The following is a 13,588-nucleotide window of genomic DNA, read 5'->3' on the forward strand; positions in this document are numbered from 1 at the left end:
GAAAAAAGTGGGTCTATTGAAAGTTTGTTAAAAAATTCGTTAAAAAAATTCATGAAAAACATTACAGAAAAGAATCCCTAGTGAAATAAATTCTATTAGATGGGGTTTTTTTCTTTCTTTTTTTTTTCTCTTTCCCTTGAATCTGTTTACGATTGGGAAATAGTGACAGAGAAATACAGTGATAGCACTAAGATAAAAGAAGATAAGAATAAAAATTTAGATGGAAATAAGAATAATTAAAAACAAACTAGAATTTGGACATATTGGAACTAGTGCTATGGGAGACTGTGTTTAGTCTTCTTTGGGACTTTGAATAGGAAGGGTTAATAGGAGAATTTCTTTGCTGCTCCTTCCAAACCTTTTTTACTGGTTAATGAGGTCCATGTTAGGGTTTCAGCCCTTTTTAATGAGTCCATTTTTTTCTCAGAAGAATTAGAGACGGATTAAGAACTTGGTCGTTCGAAACGCGTCCTCTGTTGGGGCAGTTATTAACATGGACTGTTTTTACAAGTTTGACTAATAAAAGATGAATTTTTAATGAAGATTTTTCCATGGACTTGTTGCTGGAATTTTTTCTTGTTATAGCTCCCAAGACCTGTGTGTGAACTCACAAGAGCTGTATCACACATACCTCAGTCAGGCTGCAATATGCGAAGAAATCTCTCTCTTCCTTGCTGAGCACAATGGAGTTATCTCCAGCATCATTCTCCTCAATATCTATTTGTTTTCCAGTTTGGCACTGTAAAGGCCCAGTTACACACAATGACTTACCAGCGATCCCGAAAATGATGCAACCTGATAGGGATCGCTGGAAAGTCGCTGGGAGGTCGCTTGTGAGATGTCACACAGTCAGACCTTACCAACGATGCAGGAACGATACAGGTCGCAGTAGCGACCTGTATAATGATCTCAGCAGTCACTGTGACCCTGTCACACAGTGTCAAACACAGCGATGCGTCCTGCCCAGCAGGACATCACCTTTGAAGAAAATGGCCTGGACCATTCTGCAACGACTAGCGATCTCACAGCAGGGGCCTGATTGCTGATAGATGTCACACATAACAAGATCGCTAACGGGATCGCTATTGCGTCACAGAAACCGTGACTCAGCAGCGATCTCGCTAGCGATCTCGTTATGTGTGAGGTTACCTTAAGTCTCCCATGCACTGCTATAGAGCAGTCAGACAGATGGCTGTGGGGGGGGGGGATCATGCTGGCGATCTCCTCATTAAGCACAGTATGGGTTATAATATTTCTTCACACATTACAGCCAGCAGATGATTGATGAATGTGATACAGCCAGTGTCGGACTGGCTACAGGAGGAACCTCCAGTAATACCAGTCCTGGCTGCGGTTACTTGGATTGAACTCCGGAGCGCTCACCTGACCTCCAGATTGCAGCCTGGACTGAACCACGAGCGCCGACTGATTCCCCGGCGATTGCGGTTCAGTTCATGGCAGCTGCGGACAGGCCGAGCTGAACTCCAAAGCTGTCACCTGTGCTCCAGAGTTCAGCCTGGCCTGTTCGCAGCTGTGACATGAATTGAACCGCAAATAGGAATAACGTTTGGAACACCCTTCTAAGTCTGAACTGGGTGCAAAAACCTAAAAAAACATCACTATGGGGAGATAAGGTATGCACACCAGTGACTATGTAAGGGGAATACATGAAATAGCAGAAACTGCTGTGTGAATACTGACTTGAAAAATCCAATAGCTATATGCAAGAGTGAAAATGTGAAAAATGGAATCTGCATTACTGCCATGAACATATGAATCAAGAGAAATTTAGCTACTGAATTGATCAATGCAATAGAGCCCCAAAACTACGCCAAAGTATTTCTCTACATTGGGGTCCCTAGCTTGTGTGTGTCCTCTCATGCAGTTAAAAAACTTACCGTGTATGGGAAGCTGAGACCCAGGCTACGCAGTTCGGACTTAGAATGGTGTTCCAAACGTTATTCCTATTTGTTAGTATTTTTCGTTTGTGAACCCTCCCCATACACACCTATTGCCAATCCATATCATACGCATAAATAGCCTGGGTCTCAGCTTCCCATACACGGTAAGTTTTTTAACTGCATGAGAGGACACACACAAGCTAGGGACCCCAACGTAGAGAAATACTTTGGCGTAGTGTTGGGGCTCTATTGCATTGATCAATTCAGTAGCTAAATTTCTCTTGATTCATATGTTCATGGCAGTAATGCAGATTCCATTTTTCACATTTTCACTCTTGCATATAGCTATTGGATTTTTCAAGTCAGTATTCACACAGCAGTTTCTGCTATTTCATGTATTCCCCTTACATAGTCACTGGTGTGCATACCTTATCTCCCCATAATGAATTGAACCGCAATCGCCGTCAAATCAGTTGGTGCTCGCGGTTCAGTCCTGCAAACCCCGAGTTCAATTCAGGCAGCACTCCAGAGCTCAGGTGAGAGCTCCGGAGTTCAATGCAAGTAACCGCAGCCAGGACTGCTAATACTGGAGGTTTCTCCGGTTGCCAGTCCGATTCTGGATACAGCTATTGAGTATTGAAACACAGGAGCTGTATATCTTCAGTCTTTAGCCTGTACTGACACATGATTAGGCCAGGCTGCAGTTTGAATTATATCAGGACACCATTTTATCTCATTCTCAGAGAATCCCATTAATATACAGCCCAAGTTCATCTGGTTATTTATCTTAGTGACATATTACCAATAAAAAAAGTTTTAAACAAAATTATACTTGGAAACTAATAAGTATCTTGATCATACTCTATACAACCGACATACTTGTATAAGTCTCTTCTCTCCTGCATGGTAACTCTACTGTTCTGATTGCTGCATGTTCACTCTCAGTGCCTCTTCTGACACCACCATTTTGGTCCATATCATTTGCCTGTTTCTTAGTGCAGTCTTGGTCAGAATCCTCAAATGGTTCATTTAGGACTTCAGTGGTCTCCGAAATGGTTTCTGTAGTGACACTGCTGTTCAGTCTACGGCATTTTCGTCCACGTCTTCTCTTTAGTGCAAAGGCCTTCTGTTAGAACAACAATATGTTTTTATTATTATTATTTATTTTTATAGCGCCATTTATTCCATGGCGCTTTACAGTGAAAGAGGGTATACATACAACAATATGTATTTTAAATATTAAGCGAAATTCCCCCACAGCAGGCCATCTCAGCATTTCTTGCTGCTCTTTAGATAATATTAAATGAATCTATTAATGCACATATTTCAATGATAAAGTGTGAAGATGAAAAGGGTTAATCCGCGCTGTCAGTAGGGTTAAAACATCTGACTTTTATTTTTCTATGAATTTTGTAGTTATTCAAACTCCTTCTTCAGGAACAAAAATCAATGTACATTATTGATTTTTGTTCCTGAATAAGGAGTAAGAATAACTCAGAAACGCGTACAACAATAAAAGTCAGATGTTTTAACCCTACTGATCCTCAGTGATCCCCCTTCCTCTGGCAGCGTGGATTAACCCTTTTCATCTTCACACTTTATTACTGTCCATCATGGGTTCTGCAGCAGCTAGCATTTATTATGCATCTATTGTGTCTTAACACAACCATATCAGGTTAGGGCAATCAATTTATTAAATGGTACCACCAGATAAGACACCATCTGCGCCCCTTTTTTGTTTTTTTCATTTTTGCATTATTTATTACCTATATTTAAAGCAAGTGTAAATGAAATCTAAAGATGTCAAGCTTGAGCTTAGAAGTATTAAAGCATGGCATTATAAACACGCTACAGATTGAATATTATTAGTTGGGCCCCATTTGCATTATCATTTCTGAACCTTGTAACAAAAGTCCTTTCTCTAGCTCTCTCACCACATGTCATGCCTCTTGAGGCTATAGTCTTGTATTTTGCAATAATAAACTTTTATAACAATAAAATAAGAAAAAGTATGCAAAATTAGACATCTGTATCTGTTACCTTTCTCTTAATTGTGACTGTCTGGTTTTTAGTTAGTATTGTAGTGGTAGATTCAGGTTGCTGTTCCTCATCATCTTCCTTACTGCTTCCTATACTTTTCTCTGCAAGTTGTACCTCAGAAGGCGCTAATGAGGTAGGATCTGTAGTGGTGAGACATTTGGGAGAAGCATCCTCCTTATATGGTGACAGCTTTGGTTTCGTTTGCATGGAGTTGCTCAAGTGCTGGTGTTCCTGTTTGCTCTGTTCACAATCTGCTTGTTCCATAAGTTCCATCTGTTGAAGCAACAAACACATTCTATGGATAATGCATCAAACTGAACTATAAGAAGCATTTTTTTTATAGTGTTGTTACAAAAAAACTCAACATGGGTAGCGTTACTCTTCCCAAATACAAAGTCTATCATTGTTGTAACAATATTTAAGGTTGTTAGCACAAGATTTGCAAACAATTAATACATATAGTGGTTCTGGAAAGTTTGTGAACCCTTCAGGATTTTTCTTATTTCTGCAAAAAATTTAACCTAAAACTACTTCAGATTTTCACTCAAGTCCTAAAAGTTGAACAGAATCAAATCAAACATTTTTAATTGAGAAAAATGATCCACTATAACAAGGCTTTGACTGGCAAAAGTATGTGAACCTTTTGAATTAGCAGAAAATGTGAAGGTGAAACTGGTGTTTTCAATCAATGGGACAACCATCAGATGTCAGTGACCTGTTTTATATAAAGAACAAGGCTCCCTTTACATGTTAGTGTTACCAGTATGTGTGGCATCCAAGTTTTTCATTGATACCACATGTTATGCTCGCCGGAATTTTAGTAAACCCACTGGGACGCAACACACAGAAACCAGTAGGGGCTTGACTACGGACTTTAGCCTGGTTTCCTCCAGAGGCCCTAATTGATAAGCTGCTACGCTGCAGGGATTGGTCCGGGTGCTACTCAGGAGGCTGTGTTGTGTCGGCTGCCCCCAGGGGTACAAGAGCAACAGTCACTGGCGGTAGATGAACACGGCAGCGGGTATAGGGGCTCTGTCCGGGATGGATGGATGGAAGAATGGATGGATGGACAGCAGCAGGTGGTGATGATACTTAGTGGCACCACGTATCATGGGAGACGGCGGTTCACAGCAGCAGCAGCAGCTGTAGGTAGATGTAATGGCAGCAGCACTCTGTAATACAGACAGGTATAAGCAACAGAACTAGCACAACTTAAACAGCAGTAGCACAGTGCTAGAGAACCTGACTACAGCAATGAGTCTAGGGGTAACTCAGTCCACCAGGTAATAGGTTTTATCTCTGACCTCTTTTGCCGCAAGGATGGCTTTTACCTCATAGATGTCTTCATTATTGACCAGAGGTGGTGAGATACCTGGATCCCTCTGATAATGGCTCAGGATGACAAGTTTAAGGAGGGATACATGTATAAAAGTTGGGGATGTGTAGGGAGGCCGGGAGCTTCAGTTTACAGGACACCTTATTGATCCGCAAGAGCACCTAAAAGGGACCAATAAAGCGGGGACCCAACTTGTAGGAGGGCAGCTTGAGGCAAACGTATCTGGAAGAGAGCCATACTGTTACGGTTGCTGTGGCACTGGAGTCTATGTCCAGATTTCTTGCTACTGCACATGTGCGAGCACTGGAGACTATGTCCAGATTTCTTGCTACTGCACATGTGCAAGCGCTGGAGACTAAGTCCCATCTTGGAGCCATTGCACATGTGCGGGTGACATCATCGCTGACACGAGGTCACATGTCTCTGACACCTTCTATGCCGATTGGCTGCTGGTCATGTGCTTGTGACACGTGGTCACATGTCTCTGACACCTTCTATGCCGATTGGTCGCTGGTCATGTGCTTAAGACGCTTTGCTCGGTGATAGGCCAGCATGACGTCATTCCTGTCGTTCTGGCAGCGGATTGATATAAGACCCTGACGCATGCCGCACGGCGCTCAGTCCTCTTGGTTCATGCATGAGAGTAGACGCTCTGTACACATTCCTCTAGGCATCTCTCTGTCTATGCTAGGTGAACGCTACCAGCAGGGTAGCGTTCTTATACCTTACAGCTTCGGCTGCAGTCCGTATCCTTACCTCTTAGGGGAGCGGACATAGGCAGGTGCCTGAGGCACATGGTCTGGCTGGGCCTTGTGATTCTACTCGTAGGTGGACGTTGCCGCTAGGGTAACGTTCCTTATACTGCGTCTGGCAGTTGTTCGTATTCGCGCACACTAGGGGAGCGAACAGAGGTAGGAGCTTTGTGCGGCTTATGCTGCTGTCCGTCTCTTTTGCGCCACTAGAAGAGCGGACCTAGGCAGGTGCCATATCTAGTGGTTCGTGTCCTCGCACACTAGTGGAGCGAACGCAGGTAGGAGCTTTGTGCGGCTTACGCTGCTGTTCGTCTCTTTTGCACCACTAGAAGAGCGGACCTAGGCAGGTGCCATATCTAGTGGTTCGTGTCCTCGCACACTACTGGAGCGAACGCAGGTAGGAGCTTTGTGCGGCTTACGCTGCTGTCCGTTTCCTGGCACCACTAGAGGAACGGACCTAGGTAGGTGCCATTTCACACTCACTGCCTTTGTCTCTGTGATTATTAACACAGACCATTCCACACACCCTCCAAGTAAGGGAGGAATTGCCTTATTTACTAATTATATTCCTCTGAGTTTAACAGAGGTATTGCACTCTGCCATAGTCTGCAGCAGAGTCTTTGCACGGTGGACCCTGACTGTCTGTTACTCCTTTAGGTTTTATTATCAGACAGCCCCCTGTAACACATACCTTGTCTCTGGGCCAGAATGGAGGAGGGTCTAGGTGTCTCTTGTCTGCATGCCTCTTAATACGAACGGAGGGCTGCTCAAATGGAGGACTTGGTCTCCGCCCAGATGTAGGAGAACGTCTTGATGAGGGAATCAGCTGCGGGATTGCCGGAGGTGAGCGCCACTGGGAACGGGATTCTGGATTGCTGTCCATACATGATCTGAAAAAGAGACTTGGCGGAGGACTCACGTGGTAGTTATATGAGAACTCCGCCCAAGGGAGGAGCTTGACACAGTCACTATGATGCTCATTGAGGAAGTGTCGCAGAAAGTTTGTCAGAATCTGGTTCACCCGTTCCACTTGGCCATTGGACTGCGGATGGAAGGCCAACGAGAGGTCCAGAGTGAAATCCAGCAGTTTGCAAGTGGCCCTCCAAAATCAAGACGTGAACTGGACACCTCTATCGGACACAATATGGAGTGGTAGACCATGTATCTGGAAGATGAACTGGATGAAGTGCTCAGTGAGCACGGATGCAGAGGACAAACCGGTCAGCAGCGTAAAATGAGCCATTTTAGAAAATCTGTCAACTACCACCCAGATGACGGTGCAACCGGCGGACTTCGGCAGATCTGTGATAAAGCCCATCCCGATGTGCTGCCAGGGGGCAGATGGCAACGGCAAAGGAAGCATAGAACCAGCAAGAAGCTTCTTCTGTGTCTTATGAGCACATGAGGGACAGGCCGACACAAATTCCAGGACATCTTGTCGCAGTGTAGGCCAACAATAGTACGGCAACATCAGCTGCAAAAGACTTTTTCTGTCTCTATGACCAGCCAGCTGAGAGAAATGGCCCCACTGAAGAACTCGCTTCCTGTCAGCTTCAGCAACAAACGCCTTACCGGGAGGAACCTGGGACACATCTATGGGTGCTACAGTCACCATCCTGGACAGCTCAATAATGTGTTGAGACTCCTCCTCCTGATCAGCCAAAAGAAACGACTGCAACAGCACATCAGCTTTAACATTCTTTTCAGCAGGGCGGAAGTGTAGCTGGAAGTCAAAAAAGCGAGTGAAGAAAAGTGACCATCTGGCTTGGCTTGGATTTAACCTCTGAGCTGAATGTAGGTAGGCCAAGTTCTTGTGGTCAGTGTGAATGATGACAGGGTGCATCGCTTCTTCCAGCAGGTAACGCCATTCCTCCAAAGCCATCTTGATGGCCAACAGCTCCCAATCGCCAATTGAGTTGTTGTGCTCAGCAGGAGAGAAAACCCTGAAAAAGAAACCACAGGTTACGGTCTTACCCGTAGCTGACTTCTGTGTGAGAACTGCACCGGCACCAGAAGACAAAGCATCCACTTTGACAGTATTAGAGTCCGGTCTATGTAGCACCGGAGCTGAAGCTAAAGGCCCCGTCACACACAGAGATAAATCTTTGGCAGATCTGTGGTTGCAGTGAAATCATGGACATATTGTTCCATTTGTACACAGCCACAAACCTGGCACTGATTGTCCACAATTTCACTGCAACCACAGATCTGCCGCAGATTTATCTCTGTGTGTGACAGGGCCTTTAGGCCTGTTTGAGGGACATAAAGGCATCTTCTGCCTTAGGAGTCCAATCTTTCAGATTTGCCTCTGTCACGAACCGAGGTACGAGGGCTCCTCGTTTGACTTCTGGAGCAGTTCCACCCCGTACACGAATTCGCTCGGTCTTCTTCGGATGCTGACCAGGATTTTTTGGCATTCTGACACTGTGTCAAAAAGAGCCTACTGAGCATGTGCGGGATTCCGATGGGTCTTTTGCCACTATCTGAGCATGTCAGTGATGTGGCACGTTCCTATTGGCCACGGTGACATCGGTGATGTGGTACGTTCCCATTGGCCGCCGTGACATCATCAGTGATGTGGCACATCCCCATTGGTCGCCATGACATCATCGGTGATGTGGCGCATTCCTATTGGCCGGTGATGTTATCAGTGATGTGGCACGTTCTTATTGGCCACTGTGACATCATCAGTGATGTGTAGGGCTCTCATTGGCCAAAGAGGCTGGCTACACGTGATTCCTCCATCTTGTGGGCGGTACAGAGGTGATAAATAGTCCTGACGCCCACATGGAGGTGCGCACTCGTCTTTGTGCATACTGCTGTACACATCTTAGATAAGATTAGGCAGCAAAGTCCCACTGGACTGATTGAGGGTCAGGAGGCAGGTTAGGGTGAGGCGTTGCGGTCATATCCATTGACCGAGTTAGGGTGAGTAGCTGGCAAAGCTAGGCTCCAGTGATATCGGGCTTGGGCGGCTTTGGGACCGGTGGCTAACCAGCTGTACCATATAGCAAGCCAATATAGGAGCAGTACCCTGTATACTCACCACTGCATATACCCTGAGACTCTGCTAGCAAGATATGGCTAGTGTTCTGCTTGTCTGCTCCTATACATACCGTGTATGCTACATATATATTACCTTCTGTGAAGGAACAAAAGTGTAATGCGCCATAAAGACTCTGAGTTTACAGAGTTCTGTTTATTTACTATAATATTATTTCCTTATCTGACTGTCATATAATATAGTTCAGTATACATACTGCAGTATCGTGTGGCTTAGGACACGGTTACTGCATACACAGGTCCTCTGTGTCACGAATCGGGGTACGGGGGCTCCTCATTTGTCTTCTGGAGCTGTTCCTCCCCGTACCCGAGGTCGCTCGGTCCGATCTCCTGAGCCACGGATGGTGACCAGGACTTTTTGGAATTCTGACACTAAAGGGTACTTTAGACGCTGCGACATCACCAGTGATAGCTAGCGATGTCGTGCGCGATAGCACCCGCCCCCGTCGTTCGTGCGACATTTGGTGATAGCTGCCGTAGCGAACATTATTGCTACGGCAGCGTCACACGCACATACCTTGTCAGCGATGTCGCTGTGACCGCCGAACAATCCCTCCTTCAGGGGGAGGTGGGTTCGGCATCATAGCGACGTTACTGCGGCCTCACTAAGCGGCTGCCCAATAGCAGAGGAGGGGAGGAGATGAGCGGCCGGAACATGCTGCCCACCTCCTTCCTTCCTCATTGCCGGTGGATGGCAGGTAAGGAGATGTTCGTCGTTTCTGCGGTGTCACACATAGCGATGTGTGATGCCGCAGGAACAACAATCAACATCGTACCTGCAGAAGCAATGATATTATGAAAAGAAGCGACGTGTCAACGATCAACGATTTTTGACGCTTTTGAGATCATTGATCATCGCTCCTTGGTGTCACATGCTGCGATGACGCTAACGGCGCCGGATGTGCGTCACTAACGATGTGACCCCGACAATATATCGTTAGCGATGTCGCAGCATGTAAAGCACCCTTAAGTGTCAAAAACAGCCTACTGAGCATGTGCGGGATTCCTATGGGTCTTTTGACACTATCTGAGCATGTCAGTGATGTGGCACGTTCCTATTGGCCACAGTGACATCATTGGTCATGTGGTGCATTCCCATTGGCCGCCGTCACATCATCAGTGATGTGGCACGTCCCCATTGGGCACCGTGACATCATCTGTGATGTGGCACATTCCTATTGACCGGTGACGTTATCAGTTATGTGGCACGTTCTTATTGGCCCCCGTGACATCATCAGTGATGTGTAGGGCTCTCATTGGCCAAAGGGGCTGGCTACATGTGGTTTCTCCATCTTGTGGGCGGTACAGAGGTGATAAATAGCCCTGATGCCCACATGGAGGCGCGCACTCGTTTTTGTGCATTCAGCAGCACACAGCTATCTTAGGTAGGGATACGCGGCGAGGTCCAACCGGACTGATTGAGGGTCAGGAGGCAGGTTAGGGTGAGGCGTCGCGGTCATATCTTAACCTCTGCAGCACCTGACGGACATTTCTCCTGTGTGTAGGAAGGTCTGGTGAAAATGCGAGAATATTGTCCAGATACACCACTACACATATCTACAGTAGATCTCGAAAGATGTTGTTTACGAATTCCTGAAAGACCATTGGGCCATTGCTCAGCCCGAACGGCATTACCTGATACTCATAGTAGCCATCTCGGGTGTTGAAGGCAATATTACATTCGTCGTCCGATCGTATGCGAACCAGATTGTACACACCACCGAGTTCCAATTTGGAGAAGATCCTGGATCCTCGGAGTCGGTCGAACAGTTCTGGTATGAGTGGCAGCGGGTATTTGTTTTTGACTGTATTCCATTGAGTCCTCTATAGTTGATACATGGCCGAAGTGACCCATCCTTTTTTTTTGACAAAGAAGAAACCGGCTCTTGGCGGAAAGGAAGATTTTTGAATGAAACCTCTTGCCAGATTCCCCTTAACATAGTTGGACATAGCTGGGGTCTCGGCCTGAGACAGGGAATAGATACAACCACGAGGCAGGGTAGACCAAGGGAATAGGTCAATCGGGCAATCAAACTGTCTGTGTTGCGGCAAAGTCTCGACCTCTTTCTTGTCAAAGACGTCCGCATACGTCTAGTAGGCAGACGGCAGGCCTGGAAGATTAGAGGGTCTGACAGGTGGTCGAGGAGACTGCACAGACACTAGACCATTTTCATGACAGGCGTGACACCACCTGAGCACGTCTCCAGATCTCCAGTCCAGAACTGGTTCTTGCTTCCTTAGCCACGGTAAACCCAGCAACAATGGGTACGACATTCCTGGAAGGACATGGAAGGCAATCTTCTTCATGTATAGCATTCCTACGCATAAGACAACTTCCTCGGTGACAATTTGAATGACCCCAGGCACAGGCTTCTTGTCTACCAACAGCACTGGGACAGGATGTTGCAGTTGACGCACAGTGATCCGGTACTGATCCCCTATAGCTTGTTGTATGAAATTCCCGTCAGCACCAGAGTCAAGAAGAGCTATTTCAGAAAACCGTGAATAGCCACTGGTAATGGACACAGTCACATATAGAGGTGAAGAAGACTTATATTCACCTAGGGTAGCCTCTCCTACAGATCCTAGGCAGGGAAATTTCCCAGCTTCCTGGGACAGAAGTGGATTATATGCGCAGAGCTTTCACAGTAGTAGCACCCTCTATTGGCGCAACGAATCTCCGGGCGGCGGCGGACTGCACGTATATGGTTAGTCTCCATGGGTACTGGGACAAGTACAGAGGACACACTGGCACGAGGTACCAAGGACCTCAAGACAGATAATACTGGATGCGACAGCTTCCTCTCATGGACCCTCTCACGAGCGCGTTCCTGAAAGTGCAGGTCAATCTGAAAGGCCAGGCTAATCAGGCCGTCCAGAGAGGAGGGTAAAGCACGACCAGCTAACTCGTCTTTGATTTTACCAGATAAGCCTCGTCAGAATGCCCCAATTAATGGCTCACTGGTCCAGTGTAGCTCAGAGGATAGGATATGAAACGTTATGGCATACTGACCCATGGTGAGATCTCCTTGTTGTAGGTTGCACAGCGTTTCAGTCATGGATGCAGTGCAACTGGGTTCATCAAAAACCTCCTGGAAAGTCTCCAGTAAAAGAGGCAGGTTGAAGACTAGAGAATCCATTCTTTCCAAAAACGCATTGATCCAGTCCAGAGCTTTTCCATCGAGGTGAGAAGTCAGGAAGGTCTCTTTGGCGGCATCACTGGGGTAATGCTGTGGCAGGAGATGGACATGCAGCTGACACTGGTTGAGAACCCCCGACAAAGCTTCAGATCCCCTTGGTACTATGAGTCTAGATGTAACTCAATGCTAAGGCAACTTCTCAAATGCTAGAGTTGCCTTAAATAACTATGGCCTTCCAGCTGACCAGGGAGGTACTTCCGAGTTAGTAGGATGCTGGCCCTTTAAGAAAGGGGCGTGGCCACAAGCTTGCTCTACGGGCAGGAGCCGGGCACCTGCTAGAGGTACAGATGCTCCGTTGAGCTGCAGCATGAGATTGAGAAGGGACCACAGCAGCAGGACGCCTGGACAGGTGAGGTAACCGATGACCACGCTAGGGGAGAGGAGCAGGAGAATGCGAGGTTGCTGCCTGAGTGTTACACCACATGTACCCATTATAATCTATGGTAATCTTTACATGTCCTTATCTGTGAGAAACACACAGACATATCCATTTTATACCAGCAGCAGGAAAAGGGTCACAATAAGTTTAAAGGATCCGTGAAAAAAACAAACATACAGCACACGTTTTCAAGTGACATAAGTGTGCCGTCTATGTGACATGTACCAGAATAAAATGCATTCAAGAAATGAATGATTTTTATGTGTTAAAGATGTGCAAAGATAATAGATATATACAGGGCCGAAGTATAGGCGGGGCTTCAGCCCCGGGGCCCCCACCAAAAGAGCTTCTAAGGGGGCCCCCACCACCTGGGCCATACTTGCCACTAGGCAGGCACCTGTCAGCATTTTTTTTTCTTCACACCCTCTCCCCCTCCGTAAAGACAGTCTAATAAATCAGCTGTGTTTTTGGGGGGGAAGGCGCACCGCCATTTATTTGTATCTGCATCTTTAAGACGCAAAAACAAACTGCGGGCACAGGACGCTGATTGACCCCGGAAGTAACAGCGCTTGCACTTCCAGGTCAGAGGTATGCCAATGAGCTCCCTGCTATGTGCTGCGGCCATCATGGGCGTACCCACCGAGGGGCAGGGGGGGCAGCTGCCCCCCCCTAGAAGCAGGGGCCGCTGTATCTGCTGTCCCCGCCGCGCTCCTCAGCAGTGTGTGCATGCCGGGCACACTAGCTGCAGCAGAAGGCAGCGCTGTGCCGTGCCGGCTCTGCTGTGTGCCCGGCATGTACACACTGCAGAGGAGCGCAGCAGAGCTGGTGACCGCAGCTTCCTCCTTCCTATTCAAGTGTATTTGCGTCTTTCAGACGTAAATACATTTGAACAGCACGCCGGGACTGGGAATGGCCCC

General features: G+C 46.9%; 1 protein-coding gene across 2 annotated transcripts in view; it reads right to left on the reverse strand.

Annotated features, from left to right (window-relative positions):
- The window catches only part of KAT6B (lysine acetyltransferase 6B), a 745,545-nt gene that overhangs the window by 95,061 nt on the left and 636,896 nt on the right, over nt 1–13,588 (reverse strand). For both annotated transcript variants that reach the window (XM_075349101.1, XM_075349100.1), the window contains exons 15-16: nt 3,942–4,214; nt 2,781–3,027 (exon numbers count right to left, since the gene is read on the reverse strand). In XM_075349101.1, the coding sequence (XP_075205216.1) occupies nt 2,781–3,027; nt 3,942–4,214 (520 nt within the window). The remainder of the gene's footprint in view (nt 1–2,780; nt 3,028–3,941; nt 4,215–13,588) is intronic.

This window comes from Anomaloglossus baeobatrachus, chromosome 5, assembly GCF_048569485.1.
Source record: "Anomaloglossus baeobatrachus isolate aAnoBae1 chromosome 5, aAnoBae1.hap1, whole genome shotgun sequence".
Lineage (NCBI taxonomy): Eukaryota > Metazoa > Chordata > Amphibia > Anura > Aromobatidae > Anomaloglossus > Anomaloglossus baeobatrachus.